General features: G+C 46.1%; 1 protein-coding gene across 4 annotated transcripts in view; it reads left to right on the top strand.

The window, feature by feature from the left end:
• LOC112838664 (serine/threonine-protein kinase MRCK alpha-like) overlaps window positions 1-3279 on the top strand; it is a 72696-nt gene extending 69417 nt beyond the window's left edge. For all 4 annotated transcript variants that reach the window (XM_073878180.1, XM_073878178.1, XM_073878179.1 and 1 more), the window contains 2 exons: window positions 1062-1146; window positions 2831-3279. In XM_073878180.1, coding sequence (XP_073734281.1) covers window positions 1062-1146; window positions 2831-2961 — 216 coding nt within the window. In that variant the 3' untranslated portion in view covers window positions 2962-3279. The remainder of the gene's footprint in view (window positions 1-1061; window positions 1147-2830) is intronic.
• The last annotated feature ends 17971 nt before the right edge of the window (window positions 3280-21250 follow it).

The following is a 21250-nucleotide window of genomic DNA, read 5'->3' as shown; positions in this document are numbered from 1 at the left end:
GTGACTAATGAATTACTGGCTGAAAATGGAAACAGGAATATTCATTTGTGCATTTACTAATTTGAAGGCTGAGTTGAGAGTAGAAAGTCCGCATCAAAACCCCAATTGGTTAATTTTATTACTAGTACAAAAGCTATTTTGTGATTCATACTTGCATTAAAGCAGGATTGTTATGATCAAATAGTACATTTATATGTATTTATTTTTGTCATACACTATAGATGCTACATACCACATTCAGTTTAGTTTCTTTTACTTGTTACTAATTTTCACCTAGTATACTTTTGCATCCTGACAAAGGAAATTTTACAAGCTAAGGAAAAAAAAATATATGTATATATAACCAAACCTGTGTTTAAGATTCTCAATTAGGATTTTATAAATTCATAATAAAAAATGTATACCTCTACTACAAATAATCTCAAACATAAATAAAAATTTAAACAATAAAGACTGCCATTCTGTAAGAAAAGATCAGTGAAGATTTAAGAATAATTAAATTTCGGGATATTTATACATAAGATGAGCTATGTATCAAAAAAAAGTTTATACAGGAATAGGATGAAGAATGTAGTCACAATTATGTGAGATTTTGTCCTACTTTAAACAGTATCAGCTTGGAAAAAGCTTTTGCAAGGACTGCCCAACTACATAAAACATGAAAGTTTTCCAGCATTCTAAATGTGAATCAGTCACATTAACTGTTTGATAAAATGAATTTATGAGGCAGATGAATCTTCTGAAGATAACCTTTTATTACTAGTAACTTTTAAAAAGTTAACTTAAAAATGGAATGTATTTCTATTTGTTACCAATTTTCAGATTTCTTTAACCTATGATATTCATGTTTCTGAAATTTTATCCATGATTTTGTAACAACAGCCATTCTCTTTGACTGGTATTCTTCTGTTTTTTTGTTTGTTTTGTTTTTGAGAATAAAGTATTTTGAGGCAGGTGCTTAGAATATTTTATTAACTAATGCTTTATATATAAGCAAATAGACTTATAACTTAATTTTAAAAAATTATTTGAGATGGTAATCTTGCTTTTTATTATTTTAGGTTCGACCCCTGAATAGTGAAGGATCCCTAAATATTTTGCTTTCGGAGACAATTAGATTAATATATTTCAAAAATAAGATGACATGTAAGAAACAACTTCTCTTCTTAGTAGAACTACTTCTAAGAGACCATGTCTCTAGCTGACTTCCCAAGGTCACAGAGCAAGCAAGTGGAGAAGATGTGACATTGATTCAATGTGCTGGTGGCAAAGAGTGATTCTCCTTCATCGTTGCATATCTGTATACATACAACATTTACTTTTGGCACAGTTGTTATTTTCCAGTGGGACTGATCTAGGCATGGTTGGACATAAGCACCTGTAAACAATGTAATCACCATTTATAATGTTCACTGTGCAGACTCATTCACTTTCTAACAAGCTGAGGGTCTAGAAGTGCACCAAGCTGCAGTTCATGTACTGAAAGCAGATGTAGCATCTCCCTCTCCAAGCCCTACTTCAGCCTCCCCTACCTATATTTTTAGACTCTAGATTTGTGGTATGAAAAAACCACATGGATTCATTTCTTTTTTTATTTTACTGACAGAATGGAAGGCAGAGTGTAGCTAAGTATTAGTTTGCTAGGATTGCCATGACAAAGTACCACAGACTAGGTGGCTTAAACCACAGAAATTTATTGCCTATCAGTCCTGGAGGCTACAAGTTTAAGATCAGGGTGACTGCAGGGTTTGTACCCTTTGAAGGCTGTGAGAGACAACCTGCTCCAGGTTGGTCACTGCAATGACCTCATCTTAACTTGATCACCTGCAAATATCCTATTTCCAAATAAGGTCACATTCACAGGTACCGGAGGTTAGGACATTAATATCTTTTGGGAGGAGACTCAATTTAACCTGTAACAAGCTTTCTCGTTTTCTTTTTGAAGTCTAAGACAGTTCTGATAGTTTCTGGGTGACAGTTCTATTTACTTCTAGATATTAAGAACTAAAATAGAGTGGGCCCTGGACTCCTAGGGGTCTACAGAAGAGTTGCATCCTCCCCAAAGTTTAGAAGTGGCAGAGAGTAGAGGCTGATTCTTACCTCCAGTAGGTAGGTATAGACACTATCTACCTGGAGATAGAGTAGCACCGGTTAAGAGCTCAGTCCCAAAAGACTGCCCCCTCCCCTCCACTTCAGACATAAGTCTCAAACCCAGGTTGCCACCTGTGGTTCTGACATACAGGGTAAAAATCAGAGGCTCCAACAACTCCTTCCTAGGGTTTCCTTTCACATCTGACCTCCAGTAGGTACGTATACCTCCACTTTACCCCACCTCTGTACCTCTTCCTCCTGTTGTGGGGCCTCAGAAATGCTTTGCTTTGTTACAGTAATTGTTTTTATTTATAGAAAAATTCACCCTTTACATTTTACCCTGCAGCACAACAGAATATTTTAATGCCCTTACACCACAAAAATCTGGTAGGACGAAAACAGCATAGACATGTGAAGGCCAATCAAAGTGGAAAGACACCAATGCAAATGCTCTCTCCTAAAGAAATGATGCTGCTTTATAGATATATAAGTCTATATATCAGCACAGATTTATTTTTCAAGTACTGTTTTAACTGAACATTAAATTCTGTTCATTAATGTTCCCTTCATATTCTTGATAATGGATAATGGATGCCATAAGCATCCAGTTTTAACTTTTAAAAATTAGACTCGTATATTTGTACAGTTCCTTAATTGTGAGATTAATGTGCAATTTATGGACGGGGAGGCCTTTTAACAGTTTAAAGGATGCTGTTGTTTTGTTTAAAAATATGTACAGATGGAGACGAGCTGGTATTTCCTGAAACATCAGATAATCGTCAGAAGCAAATGGTCCGCCACCTCCACAGCAAGCGGCGATATTCCTTCAGAGTTCCCAGAGGGAAGGGGGGGCCTCCCGCGGGGCCGTGATCACCACCCTTCACGTGGCGGCCAGAAGGACCACTCCACAACCACATGTTATTCGATGTTATTTAGAAGAAAAAGAAATCTCTGAAACTTGGGCAGAAATCTCTGTTCACACCAGTTTAATGTTTATTTCTCTGTGAAACTTCAAAGAAAATCTTTATGTAGTAAGTATAAATGGAAGCACAATGTCGATTCATTTCTCTGTGAACGTGCAATAACCGAAACTCAGTATGTAAGCGTCCATATAACATAAATACAGAACAAATGTGTATACACATCATAACGTATGTCCCATAATCATTTTGTGAACGAACAAACAGTACTGTGTATGCATGTAGATTGGTTACTCTCTGACTCTGGATGTGTTTTGCTTTGATTTTAGGATAACCTTTGGTAATGAGCCATTACTTGGCAATAATCTCTGTAAATGAACAGGCAGAAAAAATAGGCTGATCTTCTTTGGATTACAAATAAAAACATTTCTGAAGTGATGCAAATTCTTTTAAAAGAACCATAATCATATGAAAAATATATAATATGGCAGAGCTTCTTTGATGTCTGTGGCTGTTTAAGGCAGTATTTCTACCAAAAACTTTGAAGTTTTTCAAGTTTCAAGTTTTCAAGTCTTTTTGAAAGAAGAGAGAACTGTTAAAATCTTCAATCTTAACTGTGGATTTCTCTATTTTTTTCAACAATTTTGGCTTCATGTATTTTTGAAGTTTTTTTTTTAACAATTTTGGCTTCATGTATTTTTGAAGTTTTTTTTTTTATTGGATTCACATGTATTTAGATTATGTTAGATAATTATTATGAAAATTTCATCTTTCTCTTTAGTAGTATTCCTTATCAAGGAGTCTCCTTGGTATATTCATTTAGCCACTCTAGGTTGTCTTACTTTGGAATCTGCACGGTATATCTTTTTTTCCATCCTTCACTCTTAACCAACATGTATCAAATGATTTATGCGTTTCTTATATACAGCTTATGGTTAGGTCTTGATTTTCATTAAGTTTTATAATGTCCATGTTTTAACTGGGAGTATTCAGAACCCTTACATTTAATATAAATACACTGCCATGTTTGATATATTTAAATATATCATCTTTCTTATTTGTCCTAGCCTTTTTCTTTCTTGTTTCTGTATTCTTTTGAATTGTGTATTTTACTATCCAATTTTTGTTATAATTATTACTTGTACCACTTTTTTTGGGGGGGGTGGTTGCTCTCCAATTTAGATTATTACAATTCTGATACCAATTAAGATGTGTGAGTTTTCCACCAGCACCATCAAATTCTGACACCAGCTGGGTGTCCTACAATTCAACTCAATTTTGACACTATCTACCTGGAGATAGTGTAGCACCTGTTAAGAGCTCAGTCCCAAAAGACTGCCCCCTCCCCTCCACTTCAGACATAAGTCTCAAACCCAGGTTGCCACCTGTGGTTCTGACATAAAGGGTATAGATCAGAGGCCCCAACAACTCCTTCCTAGGGTTCACTTAACTCGCTAGAGTGGCTCACAGAACTCAGAGAAACATCTTACTTGTTACTGGTTTATTATAAAAGGAACTCAGGAGCAGTCAAACGGGAGAAACTGGACAAGTCACATGGAAAGAGCACAGAGTTTTCATGCCCTCTCCAAGCCCAGCATCTCCCTGAACCTCCATGTACTCACCGGTTCAGCTCTCTGAACCTTGTCCTGAGTTTCCATGGAGGCTTCATGACATAGACATGACTGATTATATCAACTGGCCATTGGTAAAGGACTTAACCTGCATGCAGCCCTTCTCCCTTCCCCAGAGGCTGAAGAGCGTGGAACTGTAAATTCCAACCTCCTACTCACAGTCTAATCACATGGATGAGTTCCTAGGAAACCAGCCCCCATTCTTAGGTGCTTTCTGAAAGTCACCTGATTTAACATAACAAAAGACACCTTTATCACTCTCATCACTTAGGAAATTCCAAGGGTTTTAGAAGCTCTGTGGCAGAAATGGGACAAAGAGCAAATATAAATTTATTATAAATCACAGTATCACAAGTATGCATCTTTAACGTACCACTATCTACCCTGAAATAATACCAATTCACCTATATTGTAAAAACCTGTAACCTATTTCCATCTCCCTCTCCAACCTTTTGTGCTATTGTAATACATTTTGTTTCTATATGTGTTGTATTTTTTTATTATACCAGCACACTTGGGTATTGTTTTTGCTTAAATAGTAAACTATAAAGAACTTATTTTAAAAAGGTAAAACAATTTATATTTACCCACATATTTATCATTTTGGGCAGTCTTCATTTTTAATGATTTTTAATGATCTGTTTTGTCTGGTAACTAACGTTATTTTTGTTTTTTTGTTTTTAAAGATTTTATTTATTTATTAGAGAGAGAGCGAGAATGAGATAGAAAGCACGAGAGGGGGGAGGGTCAAGGGAGAAGCAGACTCCCTGCTGAGCAGGGAGCCCGATGTGGGACTCGATCCCGGGACTCCAGGATCATGACCTGAGCCGAAGGCAGTCGCCTAACCGACTGAGCCACCCAGGCGCCCCCTAACATTATTTTTGAAGAGATAAGATCTGTTGTTTGCAAAATGACCCACTTTGTGAATCTGTTTTTTTTTTTAATTGTTGTCATTCCTTCACTGAATATTCTCGAACTGGGATTTTCTGTTAGGCATCTATTATACACAGGCAAAACGAACAGCATTTGAAAATGGGAATACCAGTTGTTCTCACCTGGAGACTGTTTTTCAGGGAACATTTGGTGAAATCTGAAGGGTTTTTTTGGTCGTCAAAACTAGGTGGGATGGGTGTGCTACCGGCATCTAGCGGGCAGAGGCCCAGGACGCTGCGAAACATCCTCCAGTGCGCAGGTCAGTCCCCTACAAGACCGTCCGGCCCAACGGGTAAACAGCGTGGGGGCCGAGAAACGCTGATGCTGAGGCACGAAGCAGCGCGGCTAGTTCTGAAAACTCCAGGTATTTTTGTGTGGCTGGGATGACGCGCACCGTGCCGCTGAGAGAGTCCCAGCCCGTGGAAAATGGAGGACAAGACGTCCAACAGACCAGGGTCCTAAGCATACTGCAACACGGTTTGGGTTTCACCCCGCAGGGCAGAAAACATCCGATTATTAACCGAAGACTTCACCTTAGGAGCAGTTTGAAAAGACTGCCCCGGTGGTAGTATGGCTGGACTGCAGGGCACTTCAGGCAAGAATCGCGCAGCGCTCTGCAGAGCGTAAAGGGCTTGGCAGCTTTCTGGACGAACTGCAGCACGGCCGCCATCCTGTGAGGTCGGGAGCACAGGACAAGGGAGCGACCCTGCGCTGGAAGCTGCTGAGTCGGAGACCGCCGGAGGGTCTGCAAGGCGCCAATGCCCAGGCGCAGCCGGCCTAGTGCTCGGGGAACTGAAGCGCTTAGCGGACGGCTGAGGGACCCGCGGAAGCGGTCGGGACTGCAGGGGCGCCAGAGAAGGCCCGAGCAGAGGGGCAGGACCCAGACACAGGCAAGGAACGCGGCGGCGTCACGGAAGCGGACACCAAGACGCGTCAGCAGACGCGCTCTCAGACGCTGCCTCAGAAGGTCCGTAACTGAAGTTACGGCCCGAAACGTGCCCCCTCGGGGGCTGAGGGGTGGCAGCCGGTCCGCAGGGCAGAAGCGGGGGGCTGTGGGGCGAGGAGCGGGCGCCCGCTGCGAACGCGGCAAAACCAAGCCGTCCTGTCTGACGGGCCCCCGGCTCCGACTCTCCTGCTCACTCGCCGGGCCTTACTTACTACCCACCCAAATACCTCGTACCGCCCTTGCACACGACAGCCTTGCACCAGGAAGCACACCCCCACTGTTTCCTCACTCCCTCCACCCCCATCAAAGCCGCCGGTAGCTTGGCTGCGCCTCAGCTTTGGCAGGATCCCGGCTCTTGGCCCCGGCCCGCCGCTGGAGGGTCTCCCGGAAAGCAGCCTGGGGTGCGGGGGGCGCCACATGCGGCGCAGGGCCAAGCGCACCGCCCCGCAACCCCGCGGGAACCCGCGGCGACACACACGTCGACTCCCGCGCGTCTCTCCCGCCGCGTCGAGGGAGCCGGCGCGGAGCCTCATGGGAGCTCACCGCACAGCACCCTGGGGACGGCCCCCCGCAGAGTCCTGTGCGCAGGCGCAGGCGCAGCCCCGCCCCCGGCCGCAGCGAGCCGCCTCCGCCCCCGCAAGCTCAGTCCTGGCGAAGGGGGCTGGATGGAGGGAGCGGGCGGGGCCTGGGATTGGCCAGGTCGGGTGGGAGCCGGTTCCTGCTCGGCCCCAGGGTCCGGTTCCTGCAGGGGTGGGTCTGCAGGGAAGGGTGCGGGGAGCCAGAGGGCCCAGGACAAATTCTAGCTGCTACTGAGGAACCAGGGCCGAGGTGGGAGGTTGCAGACACTCCGTGTCCGCATCTGTCCGCGGGCACTGCCCACGACGGCCACTTGGTCTGACCATCAGGTAAGATGCTACCTGCGAAGGATGAGCCAGATGCCAAGTGATAAGCACTGGTTAAGTGTAAGCTTCTGTATTTGGAAGGCAATTTGTTCTTATTGTCGTAATTCTCTTTTTTTAAAGAACATAAAACAGGTGCAGAGAGGTGGTGGGATGTACTCGGCGTCACAAGTTTTTGGGTGAGGGAGTTCAGGTTCAAAGGCTGCTCTGCTTGTGACTTCTCCCCCAGAGCCTCAGAGCAGAGATGGAGGAACAGGGAGAGAAGGTTCTAGATTTGAATGGTCAAAAGCAGTTCTTGATCCTCCTGACCAGATCCTGCTGGCCAGACACTGGGGGTGTTGCCATATCAAAAAGCCATCTCAGACTGTAACAAGAGCTCCTACAACTGGACAACAAAACCATCTACTTAACAATGGGCGGAAGATCTGAATAGACTTTTCTCCAAAGAAGGCACACAGCTGCCCAACAGGTCCGTGAGAAAATGCTCAACATCACTCATCATCAGGGAAGTGCAATCAAAGCCACAATAGGATGATGTAACCACACATCTGTCAGACTGGCTAGACTCAAAAAGATAAGAAATAACAAGCGTTGGCGAGGATGTTGGAGCAAAGGGAACCCTTGTGCACTGTTGGTGGGAATGCAAACTGGTGCAGCCGCTGTGTTCCTCTGTGGACCACATGGAAAAGCCACTATGGAGATTCCTCAAAATATAAAAAAAGTGTGATACGTATGATCCAGCAATGTTGCTTCTGGATATTTATGTGAAGAAAACAAAAGCACTAACTTGAAAAGGTATCTGCACGCCTATGTTCATTGCATCATTATTTATAATAGCCAAGGTGTGGAAACAACCTAAGTGTCTGTCAACAGATGAATGAATAAGGGAATGTGAGATATATACAGACACAGACACAATGAAATAGTAAAATATTACTCAGCCATAAAAAAGAAGGAACGCTTGCCATTTGTGACAATATGGATGGAGCTAGAAGGTATGATGCTGAGTGAAATAAGTCAGACAGAGAAAGACAAATACTTCTGTGTGGAATGTAACCCCTCCCTGAACTCCCCCCCAAAAACCCACCACTGCAACAAAGAACAGCTCTTTGTAGCAGAGAACAGATTGGGTGGGTGGTGGCCTCTGAGGCAAGAGTGGGGGAATGAGAAAAATGGGTGAACTGCCTTTTTTGTTTGTTTGTTTTGTTGAGTTATGTTTAAATAAATTCAGGGGGCAAAGCTAATCTCCTTCCTGGGATCTAGGAGGTCAAACATGACCTCCACCCCCCTGCCTCTCGAATCAATGCCCTCCCTCCCACCCCACTCAGCCCTCAGCCTCCAGGCCAACTTCCTGCTCCTGGGAGTCCTCTGAGTGTTCATCCCTGGCCCGACCTCTCTCTGGCACATCCTTTCCCCAGACAGCCACTTCACTCTTTCCTTCCTTGCTTAGGATTTTTGCCCAAGTGTCTGCTTTTCAGCAACCTTTGCTGACCCTTCTGACTCGCAGTGCTCACTCCATATCCAATGGCACTGCCCCCACCCCAGCTTTGTTTTCTCCATAGAACATACTACCAACATGCTGTGCGCTTTACTAACTCATTTGCTTCCCTGTCTCTGTGCTGGAAAGAATTTTGTGCTCAGCAAAGCTTTGTGTGGTCGCATTCTAATGTCCCTGTGCTGTCTGGGCAGGAAGTCTCCCTATGCTCTCTTTCCAGCTCAGCTGTGCGTTCAAAAGATTGCTATTTGGGGTGCCTGGGTGGCTCAGTTGGTTAAGCATCTGCCTTCGGCTTAGATCATGATCTCGGGGTCCTGGGATCAAGCCCTGCGTTGGGAATCCCTGCTTAGCGGGGGGCCAGCTTCTCCCTCTCCCTTCGCCTCCCCCCACCCCTGGCTTGTGTGCTCTCTCTCTCTCTCTCAAATAAGTAAATAAAATCTTAATAATAAAAAAAAAAGATTGCTATTCATGTGCTATCCAGCATGATGATGTGTTTGCCTGGTCGGCTCTGTGGCCAGACCCTGAGATTCCCAAACCTGAAATCATTTCTGCAACCAGTGTGGACTTGTGGGGGACCTCAAGCACCATCTCTGAGGGTTGGTCTCCAGTTGACCAGGTCATAATTGTAAACATGGCTTTTTGAAATGCTAAGGCACATGAAGAGTGCTGGCAGCCCCTGACTGCCAAGGCATATGAGGCAGTGACCATTGTAGGTCTAATAACATCATCTTGGACATAATATTTTAGTGTTTTAAGATCTACTTGTAGCTTTTATTTTCTTGACTGTTACTCCAATGTGTTTTAATTTCTTGTACTTGAGGGGATAGCAGTGGTGGCTACTCTGGCTCTCTTTAAATTTGTGGGACACAACCACATCACATGAATATGAAGCAGTAAAGCCTGAGCCGGCATGAATTCACTGTGTATTCAGCAAAGTTAAATTTGGGTTGGCTAAAGATGTGCAGAGTAATCGCTATGCTTCATGGCAGGTTAGACACACAAATGGTAAGAAGATCATAAATCACTGAGTAATAGTACTTTGCACAGATAATTAGGAGTTTACACTTCTTTTCCTTTTTGCTTTGTTATATGTTAGTGTTGCTTTTAGCTCTGATAGATTGAGGTCAATGATCACAGAGTCACCTTAGCAAAGACAACTGTAGACGCCAAGCTCCTGAGGGCAGGGCTTGTCCCATTCCTGTGTACCTGGGACACGGTGCCCGGCGTCTGGCTGGAACTCAGCAAGTATTTGTTGAATGAGTGAATTATGAGTGAAGCTAGCAAGAGCTAGCTTCTTGCTAGGTCTGGTTTGGGTAGTTAAGAGCTCTTGCATACTTTCCTGTGTAATTTAGTTAATGTTCTTTTATTTACTTATTTGACAGAGACAGAGACAGCGAGAGCAGGAACACAAGCAGGAGGAGTGGGAGAGGGAGAAGCTGGCTTCCTGCCGAGCAGGGAGCCCGATGCGGGCCTCGATCCCAGGACGCTGGGAGCATGACCTGAGCCGAAGGCAGACGCTTAACGACTGAGCCACCCAGGCACCCTAGTTAATGTTCTTTTAAACACCTTTCAGAATTTAACCTCAGGAAAGGAACATTTTCGATTGTTCAGGAATGTAAAGATTCTCACATCACAAAATGTTAAAATGTATTTGATGTGTGCTACACATGCAAATATCCTGGTTCTGTGCCTTTGCTTGTGGGTTTTGTATATATTGCCTTAATGGTTGTTACAATTTATAACGTTTTTCTAAAGTAGGCTCCACAGAGCTTGAACTCATGACCCTGAGCTGAGATCAAGAGTCAGACACTTAACCGCCTGAGCCACCCAGGCGCTGCAATGGTTGTTAGGATTTTTAAAAAAACTTTTATCTTTAAGGCGGTGAATTTTGGGCTGCTGTGTAATGAAGCCAGGTGGCCACTAGGTGGAGGTGTTGTACAGTGTAGAGCACACCACCCTTCTGCGGAGACTTTTCATTATTCTTTTTTAAAGATTTTTTTTTTTTGTAATCTCTACATACAACGTGGGACTTGAACTCACAACCCTGAGACCAAGAGTCGCAGGCTCTTCCGACTCAGCCAGCCAGCACAGCCCCGAGACCTTTACTGTTTAATACGGAAAGTCAAATGGGAGTTCTCTGGAGGAGGGCACTTTTGAATATATGTCTGTATTAAAGTTTCAAAGCAGTAAATACAACCAGAACATTAAATTGTAAAGATAAATTATCCTGGTAGTGTTATTCTTCATTTTCGTCTTTATAAAGGGCTTATTCGTTGTTCTTTTACATATCAACGCTTAATATTTTCAGTTTCAAATTCCATGTACAGCATATAAAAAGAAAACGCAGCGCTGTCTAAAAATCAAAGGGCACACATACATATGCATCGACACATAAATACATAATTTTTACTGTAGTATTTATAGGGGAAAACAATGACCTCTTTTGTCCTGAAAGAACGCTTGATCTTTCCATATATACCACTCTCTTTTTCCCAGCAATTAGAAAAGTAGCAACAAAGTTTATTTGAATTTTTTTTTATGTTTAGACAATGGCTACTCACAAATTTGATCACTTAGACTGTCAGGAAAGATAACAGTACATGTCAGAATGGCTTTTGAAGGTTCTGGCGTGTTTATATTGCTCTACCGTCATACAAAACTCGAAAGGCCTTTGCTCTGAATGGATTTCATTTGTCACCATTTACTCATACTTTTGTTTTCAAACAACCCCAAAAAGTCAAACACATTTTTTTGTGTGTTTATTTTTTAAAGAAAGCATTGTCGTCTGTGATATGTCTGTGGGAATTCAGTGCCGTTGTTTTACTTATCACATAATAAAGTAGTCAACTAACATCAGGTTCTCAGGTGCTCTTTCCCTGAACAGGGAATGAACTTTGAGTGCCGTGCTTCCCTGGCTATGGGGACCACTAGCGTCATTGTTATGATGCGTGTCTGGGGCCAGCTCAGAAAGCTGTGATAATAAATAAAAATCTGCACACAGACCCGTAGAGGGAAGACAATGTAAAGACACACAGAGAGAAGACAGCCGTCTTACAAGCCAAAGAGAAAAGACTGGGAGCAGATCCTTCCCTCATGGCCCCCGGAAGGAATCAAATCTGTCTCACCTGGATTTTGGACATCTGGCCTCCAGACCTGGGAGACAGCAAACTTTGCTATTTAAACCTCCCGGTCTGTGTTGCTTTGTTACGGCAGCTGGAGCAGACCCAGACAGGTCCTACTGTAATAGGACCGTGGAACCGGGCTGTAGAGCTTCGAGGGTCCTCGGGTTCCATTTAGACCAGAACTATGCAAGAATAGCACAGCGCCAGTCTCGAAGGTGGGCACTTATGTAATTTAAAATTTCCTAGAAGTTGTATTAAAAAAAAGAGAGAGAAAATAAACTAGTGAAATTAATTGTAATAATATATTTTATTTAATCCAATATATCCAAATATCATTTCAGTGAGGCATTTTGAATATAAACGATATATTTTATCTTCTCTTTGTGGTCCTAATCTTTAAAATCTGGTGTGTGTATTTCACGCTGATAGAGCATCTAAATGGTCAATAAAAGGTAAGGATATTTTGACCAACGAAAATTCTTTGGGGAAGGCGCTTGAGGAAGACACAATTTCTCATTGTACTATTCTTGCTCCTTTTCTGTGATTTCAACATTGGTTGTGGAATCATCTGGTCCTTTTGGTTTGTTTGTTCTGATATCTCATCTTGGTGAGTATAATCCTTCCCGACAGAGATGTGATGGGGGGGGGGGGACCTGTCACTAGATATCCCAAAGCACACGGCAGGCTACCGTGTTTTGATTTTCTGCGTGTGATGATGCCAGGAAGTTGATCAGACCTCAGTGTTTGCCACAGCGAAGTCCCCAGCCCCGCACTGCACACCCCCTACCTCCTGCCCCTCTCTTTCTTGTTCAGATGGATTCTTGGCATGCCACCCTCGAGAGGCATGGTGGGGCTGCAGGCTGAGCAGCAGAAGAACCAGGGCTGGAGAAGGCTCTGTTTTCTGCTCTTTGTCTCTGAGTCTTAAGAAAAGGGGTGAATCAAGCAGCATCCTTGCTTTTCTGATACTTCACCCTGATCTGAGGATCTGAACTTGTTCCCTGAGTATCACAGCAGTGGTTGGGTCTTAAGGGCTCTCGGCAGTGAGGAAACATTCCTTTTTCCTCATTACCATATTCAAACGAAGGCACAGATCTGTTGGTAGTTCTGCCACGATTTTGCTCATCTTTGAGCAAAACTGTAGTGAGTGTTTGCTAAAGGTCATACTAGAAAATTGTAATTAATTTCTTTCCTCTGGGAATCTTTACCTATGGTTTTATTCCTTTTAAATTTCTATGTTTTTTAAGAGAAGTATGTTCTGGCAAAATGAGTTTTGGTAATAGGTGAGTGGCTTGGAAAATGCTGATTTCCTCACGTGGGGCAGATCTGAATTTCCTCTCTGCTTCCTTTAAAAGGAGATCTACCGTGACGGTTTTTGAAATCGCATTTTCTGTCATTAAGGAGGGAAGCAGGAAGACTGATTGCCACAGTCTCACAACTGAAACCATTTGGATGGTTCTCTTCAAAAAACTCCAGCACCTTGTGATTAATGCCTAAGTTTATCTTCATGAGGTGAATGAGGCAAAAATGAGATACATAATTTTACCTTCATAAGAATTCATTAATAACTCCTTTGATTGAGTTCTTTCGTCAGTCAGCAAGCATTTATTAAAATTCAGGGTGAGCCGGGAATTGGGCCAGTGTGGAGGGGTCAGAGGTGGACGCCCTGCCCCAGTGCTTCTGGATTTCCCTCCTCCAGTGGGCGGGCTGGCTTGACTCATGCATAAAGACCCTGCAGATCCACCTTAAACTGCCTGTGTGCTGTTCTCTGGGAAGCTGTGCTCACGCTAGGTATTTCATCTTAGAAAATTCAAAATGAAAAACGCAAATTTGTTTGGACGGCGATGGTCCCACCAGTGAAGAGGTGTACTTTCACAAAATGGGATTAAAGACTCTCCACACGTTAATTCAAGTAATATGAGCTGATACTAAACAAGTGATGTTGGATTTTATTGTCATTATTCTGTGGCTTTCTACCTGCTTCCGATGCTGCGAGAATTGCCCCTGAGAATCTTGCATTGTGGAAAGGGTTTTAAAAAAAGCCTCTTCTTGGGGCAGCTGGTTGGCTCAGTCGTCAAGCGTCTGCCTTCGGTCCTGGTCATGATTCCAGGGTCCTGGGATCGAGCCCCGCATCGGGCTCCCTGCTCCGCGGGGAGCCTGCTTCTCCCTCTCCCGCTCCCCCTGCTTGTGTTCCCTCTCTCGCTGTGTCTCTCTCTGTCAAATAAACAAATAAAATCTTTAAACAAAAAATGCCTCTTCTTTTATCTTCTTTGTGTGAGTCTTGGGTTCATGTTCAGGGATGGGTGGGTTGAAAGGGCACAATGAAGAGATAAACACGCATCTGGTTGAGAAACGTTTTCACGGAGGCTTCTGTTCTTCCCTTAAGTTGAACGAGGTAAATACAGACTATCTTAGCACTGAGGTATGCTTCAGTCACAGCCCCTGGGCTGTTAGAAAAATGAACATGGGCCGGAAACGTTCCGTTGGGTTCCCTCTCTGGCGGATCGCTTCGAGCCTGGCGCCTAGCCAGTTATCTCCAATAGGCAACAGAAACTCTCTCTCCCTCCTCTTAGTAAACAAAGCTGTCATTGTTTTACCTTTACAAGCATGTATTAGTGCCTGATTGCTGCAGTGACAAATCACCACAAACCCAGGGACTTGAAACAACACCAGTTTCTTCTCTTATAGTCTGGAGGGCAGGATTTCTCAACTCCTCGGAGGGCGTCAGGATAATCTGTTTCTTGGCGGTTTGCAGCTTCCAGAGCCCACCCGTACTGTGGGCCCCTTCCATATCTCCCCAGCCAGCAGCGCAGCATCTTCAAACCTTTTCCTCTGTCACATCGCTGCCTCTGTCTGTGGTCAGATCCCCCTCTGTCTCCCTCTTACAAGGACCCCGATGATTACACCAGGCCCACCCAGCTACAGTAGGATAACTTCCCCCATGATCCCTAACTGATTCACCTCTGCAGCGTCTTTTCGGCTGCCTCGGGCAGCATATTCCCAGGTTCCAGGGATTAGGGCATCTTTGGCCCTACAAAATCCCAGAGCCTGTGCGCTCCGATGGACTTGGATTTCACCGTGGCCCGATGGGGCATCACCGCAACCTCCCTGCTCCCTGCAGAGCCAGCAGTTTGGGCTGTGTGACCACGTGTGAGGACAGGCCCTTTGCTGTCTGTCTGTCTGTCTGCTTGGCTTCTACAGAGAGGGAAAACGTGGGTATGGGGGCTTCAAGTTTTGGGCTGAAGCTTAATAGCACACTTGAAATTAGAAACATCGGTTTAAAATATTTTTATCATCTTGTTGGGAGAGTGTAACGGAAAACTCTCTGAACCTCCGTGGAGAGAAGGATGCAGGTGGAGAAACCAGTCTGCACCCCAGACGCGGAGGTTCCTGCTTCATGGAGTTTGCCCCTTCGAGAAGTAAGCAGTCATTTCCAAGCGTATCAGAGCGAGGATTGCCACAAACGGTTAATGCTTACACATGTTGAATTTCTGTGTCTGTGTGACAGACTCGTCCGCATGTTCAGCTCTCACAGAGGGAAGTGGCAGTTGGACAGTAGATTGTCCAGAAGAGGGGGCCCAAGACTTTAAAAAAATGCCAGGAGCCCTGTAATGATTCAAGGCCACAACAGGAAGAGGCCTGCCCCAGCGAATCAAGCATGTGACCCCCTAGTTCTCCTGGGTGCTTGCTACTGTCTTGCTGGGTGCTAAGCTGAGCTCCTTGTGCCTCCCTGGGAATCGATCATGCAGGACCTGGGGGTCCTGGCACCTTACAGCTCCCCATTTAAGGTCCCTCAGGCCCACCAGGATAGAATAAATTATGAATACCTGCTTTTTTTTTTTTTTTCTGTTTTGGTTAATCGTAAAAGGAATACTATACTCTTGGAAAATTCACAACAGAAATTAGCAGTGTCCAAAGCTAAAACTCTCCTTCTCTCCCCATGGACAGAAATACCAGTACCAGTTTGCTTAATAAACTTTAAAACATGACATATTTATATTCTTTGCTTGAATGGTTCCCATTCTCCACTTGTTTGGAACACGTGCCCCGTGCTGATGCACACTCGACCTCACGTAGATTTTCTAGCTTTAAACGGGGCTGTGAGCTGTGACACCAGGTAACAAGAACCCGATTGGTGAGTTGCATGTGAGGGCATCTCCGTGGGGGCTGGGTTGTAACAATAACCAAAGTACCACCACAGCTTGTGCACCTGTTAGGGGCTGAATTGTTTCCACTCCCCCAAAATTCATTATGTTCAAATCCCAACCCCTAGTACCTCGGGATGTTACCGCGTTTGGAGAGGAGGTCATTACAGAGATGAAGTTATAATGAGGTCACAGGTGGCCCTAATCCGATCTGACTGGTGTCCATATAAGAGTGAGAGATCAGGACACAGAGGCCCATAGAGAGGACCCCGTGGGGACACAGGGAAAAGACCGCCACCTAAACCCCGAGGAGAGGCCTCTGGAAACCAGCCCTGCCGACACGTTGGTCTCGGTTCTCCAGCCTCCAGACTGGGACGAAACAAATGTATGGTGTTGAAGCTGCCCAGTCTGCGGTGTTCTGTGCCGGCCGCCCTAGCCGACTAAAATGGCACCTGTTTCCAGGAGCCCCGTCCCTGTTCTGAAAGGTGTTGTGTCTGTATAATTTTGTGCAGTGCCCGGCGTGCCCCAGCAGAGAATGCCAGGGGCTTCTGCTGACAGGTGAGCCCGTGCAGCTCCCGGATCTCACCTCCTCTGGGGTGTCGGTGAGGAGCGTGGCGTTGGGATGGCCCAGGCCCTGGTCCAGCATCTCTGCCTCCAGCTCAGGGCGAGGGAAGTGTCTGGTTTCTGGATCCCAAAGCGTTGGGGGCCAGGAGTGTCAGTGGTCCCCTCCTTCCAGCCAAAGAGCAGAAGGACCTTGCATCTGTGACCAGAGAAGCAGACCACTTCTCGGTTTCTGTGGGAGTTAATCGCCTCCCGTCACATGTCACATGTCAGCTCTCAGATTCCCGGATGACAGGACGTGTCTCCCGCAGTGACAACTAGGCTCGGTGCGTCTTGGCCGCCCTTTCCTCCCTCTGCAGCTTCCAGCAGCTGGGGCTCTGGCAGCTCCATGCGTGGCCGCAGCAGGGCCTCGACCGCTGGCTGAGCAGGTCTCCATGGCGGGCGGACCGCGCTTCCGGCAGACAGGTGCAGAGAAGTCAATCCTGGCTTCATCTCCTGCCGACTTTGCCTACAAGCGGGGTGTCGTTTGGTCCTGAGCGTCAGGCTGTGATCTGAGCTCTGTCCATATTCAGCACGGTGGCCATAATCGAAGAGTTTGTAGCCGAGAAGCTTGACAGGCAGGGTTTGTGCTGAAGCACCAGCAATGAGAGCAGAGAGACCCTGGGGGCGGGGGGGTGCCTGCCGCCCTCCCTCCCCTTCTGCCTCCCTGGGAGTCAGCTTCCGTGTAACAAGGGTCTATTGTTAACTTTTCAGGCTTCTCATTGGATCTCAGCTTGCTTCCCTGGCACTCCCTTGCTTTTAGGTTAATATAAACAACACATTTTGAATCATTTTAATTAAAAAATGGGTATTGACTCTGTCTCTGTCATGAAAACCATGAGAGTCTTCTGTTCTGGAAATTGCTTATAGAAACTCAAACCAGTCTCAAACACTGTTCTTTGCACATTGCAGCGGGTCCTTTTTAGCAACCCTGTCCTTCTGGCAAACTCCTGCTCATGCTTTGTGTCTCTGCATAAATGCCACCTCCCCTGGGAAGCCCTCCCTGCTTCTACCCAGGCTCGATTTTATAGCACATCCTTGACATCATTTCTGTAATACTTTCCTCATCTCTGCAAGATTTTCTTCACATTCTTCATAAACTTTATGAAAAGAGTTTGCTAATTTCTTTAAAAAGTAAACACAGCTATGATATGATCCGGCATTCACTCTTAGGTATTTACCTAAGACACATGAGAGCATGCGTCCACACAGAGATTTGTGCATGATGTTCATAGCAGCTTTAATTGTCCTCGTCAAAACCAAGAGGCAGTGCAACTGTCCATCAGCAGATGAGTGGGTGCAGAGGGTGGTCTGTCCACACAGTGAAAGGCTACTCAGCAACAAAAGCGACGAACTGATGTGTGTAGAAGCATGGAGATTTCTCAGACACGTTTTGGTGAGCGAAAGAAGCCAGACATAAAAGAATATATACTCTGTGATCCCATTTATAGGAAATTCTAGAAAAGATAAGTATGAATTACAGCACAGAAAGCAGAGCAGAGGTTGGCTAGGACTGGGGGGCAGGTAAGGTTAGCTGCTGGGAGGGGGGTGGGGGGGCAGTAATGGAACATCCTGGCCTCTGAGGTGGCTCCCAAGAGGGCAATCGAGTGTCCAAATCCATGTCCATGGGAGAGTGGGGGAGGCAGGACTGGATGTGGGTTGGTTTTGCAATCCAAGGTGGCTGCTTTGCAGGGAATAGGACCTCTCAGCAGTGGAAAGACTGATGGAAGATGGGGGGAGGGGTCAGGGACAGGGTCCCCTGAGATGGTGGCTGGGGTTAAAGGCACAGGAGAGAAAGCCGGCTAGTCAGTTACTGAGATGGGAGCCAAGTGAATCCCGGAGCGTGAAGGGAATGGATTCCCCGAACAGAAGTTGTAGAAAGACCAGGGATCTGAAACATGAGCCCTCTCCTACAGCTGAAATCGGCGTGGCCCCAGTGGAAGGCAGGCTCCGTAGCATGGGGCACAGAAAGGCTGCCCCAGATGGGGGGCTCGCGGGCAGGGCCCTAGTGGGGTACACAGATACGTCCCGGCTCAGTCGCACCCGGCTCAGGGCTTGGGTGGGGCACGTCCTACTGGCCTCCAGGGCTCACCCAGGAGGTTGGTGGGGCAGGACGGCACCTGCACGTTAGTGCCCCCCCTGTGGATATCCTCTGTCCATACCAGGAGGCAGGAAAATGGGCTTCTATTTTCCATTCTCTTTTTCCTTATCATTATGTAGGCGGCGATGTTAATTCTCTGAGAAATGACTCAGAGGCAGAAAAGCAAGATCAAAGTGGAAAGCGAAGCAGAGGGGAGAGGGACCCCAGCGTGAACGAGCCCTTAAGTTTGCACGTCACCGAAGCGTGAAAAGCCACACCAGTGTGGGAACAGTTCAGTCACCGGGACACTGTGGGTCTTCAAGAGTAAGTTGAAAAACTTACTATACGTAGTAAGACTGTATGCAGTGACCGAAGTGGGAAACGTCCGTTGAAAATAGGACAAGCCGAGGCATCCGAGCTATCATGAGTGTCATGTCTCATGAGTCCTCCCTGTAACGACACAATTTTGGGGACTGCAGCCAGCCGCCTTCGAAGCCTCCCTGCCTTTTGTGTGTACCGCGGTGACACCGGCTCAGACACGTGAAGAAGGTTTAAACTAAGCGAGTGCTGATTCATTTTTTACATCTACCCTATTACTTACTACTCACTGTGTTTTAAAAACAAAACAAATCAGAGCACAATGTGAACAGAACCGTTTATTACAAATGGCTACTTACTTGATCAGATTCAAGCGTTTGGTTTGTTTTGCCCAAGACACTGCTGTTTTAAATTTGTTGAACAATCAAGCCTTATCTCCTATTTCTTCTAGTCTTTTCCCAGGTAGCCTTTCCCCTCTCTTGTGTGAAAGAAGTGCTGCCCAAATTTGTTTATGAGACAGACTTGACCCGCAAAGGATCAGATCACGGTCAGCCAAGCAGGGATGCGCGTGGAGACGGGAAACTTTCCCAGGTGTAGACACGCTGACTTGGGTACCAGGTCTTTACCTGAATAGACACTCTGTTGCTGACCCACGTTGCCAGCACCTCCTTTTCCCCTCCTAGAGTCATGTTGCTGTGAGACCTAACGGTGAAACTCACTCTTATGGGCAGCCCTGACATTGGGTTAAAGTGGGAGGGGCTCAGATGGCCTGACCACATGCCCCCTCAAGGCAGGGTCCCCCAGCCCAGCAACCCTGCTGATCCCAGGGGCCAGGTGCGCTCCTCCTCCCCCAGCTGTGAGTGTATGTGACTAATAAATTACCATCGGTCTCGTCTGTTCTGTGCCCGATGCTGTGTGTTCGGCCCTCCCTGGAAAGCAAGGTGGGACTCCCTCCTTCATCAGGATGAAGGGGGGCAGTTGAAGAGTCATGGCTTCTTGTCCCTTTGGGCATGGTGAGTGTCAGTAAGGAGACACCAGCTCTGGGGCAGTGACCCTGCAGCCCTTACGGGGCACCAGTCCACCTGCCTCTCATTCCCCTCTTACGAAAACACCTCTTCTCGGGGCGCCTGGGTGGCTCAGTTGGTTGGGCGACTGCCTTCGGCTCAGGTCATGATCCCGGGGTCCTGGGATCGAGCCCCGCATCGGGCTCCCTGCTCGACGGGAAGCCTGCTTCTCCCTCTCCCGCTCCGCCTGCTTGTGTTCCCTCTCTCTCTGTCTCTCTCTCTCTCTCTCTGTCAATTAAATAAATAAAATCTTTAAAAAAACAAAACAAAACAAAACAAAAAAACGATAACACCTCTTCTCAGTGCTGGCCCCTGCCCCTCCATCCTCAGTCTGGGCTTAGGAACACCTCTCTGCTCCCCTCCTCCGCTTACATGCCCTCTGCCCAGAACTCCCCCAGTTTTCCCGGTTGGCTGGTATTCTGCTGCTTCTGGGCTTATCCAGCTAAATCTTCAATGAAGCTCCCACTTCAGATCCCCATCTGACTTTGGGACGCATCCGTGTTAGTGACCAGGCATCTCTTCAAACTAAACTGGTGTCAAGTGTCTCATCCTTTCCATCCCTTTCCCCAAGTGTGGACACCAGTGAGCACTGTTGTCCTTGCTGACGTCCTTGAACCGCCTTCCAACAGATGGGATGACCTCGTTGCTTCCCTTTCCTGGGAACCCTCCTGCTCTTGTTGTAGTTTCCAGCTCAGAAAAGTGGTTTATAAAGCAAATTCGAGAGGCAACGTGTATCCGACTGCCAGTGGGCATCAGGGACTGACCACCTCCGGGGTGAATTAGGCACGTTTCCTCATAGCAAGGCTCCAGAATGATGGGGGGGGGAGGGGCAGAAGCGAGCATCCAAGCAGCACCTTCTCTGCTGCTCTGTGAACAGCATGTAAGTCATGGGAAGGTGGTTGGGTCAGTCAAATCTAAACGGTGCGATGGTTTGGCTACTTCTTTTCTGTTTCTCTCCAAGTGGCTGCCATTTTAGGGCTCCTAGAATCAGAACTGGGTTGTCATTAGG

Source organism: Callorhinus ursinus, unplaced genomic scaffold, assembly GCF_003265705.2.
Source record: "Callorhinus ursinus isolate GAN/ISIS: 27379988/994484 unplaced genomic scaffold, GSC_fseal_2.0 scaffold28, whole genome shotgun sequence".
In the NCBI taxonomy this organism is placed as follows: Eukaryota; Metazoa; Chordata; class Mammalia; order Carnivora; family Otariidae; genus Callorhinus; species Callorhinus ursinus.
Note: the sequence above shows the minus strand (reverse complement) of the source record. Positions and strands in the feature narration are given on the sequence as shown.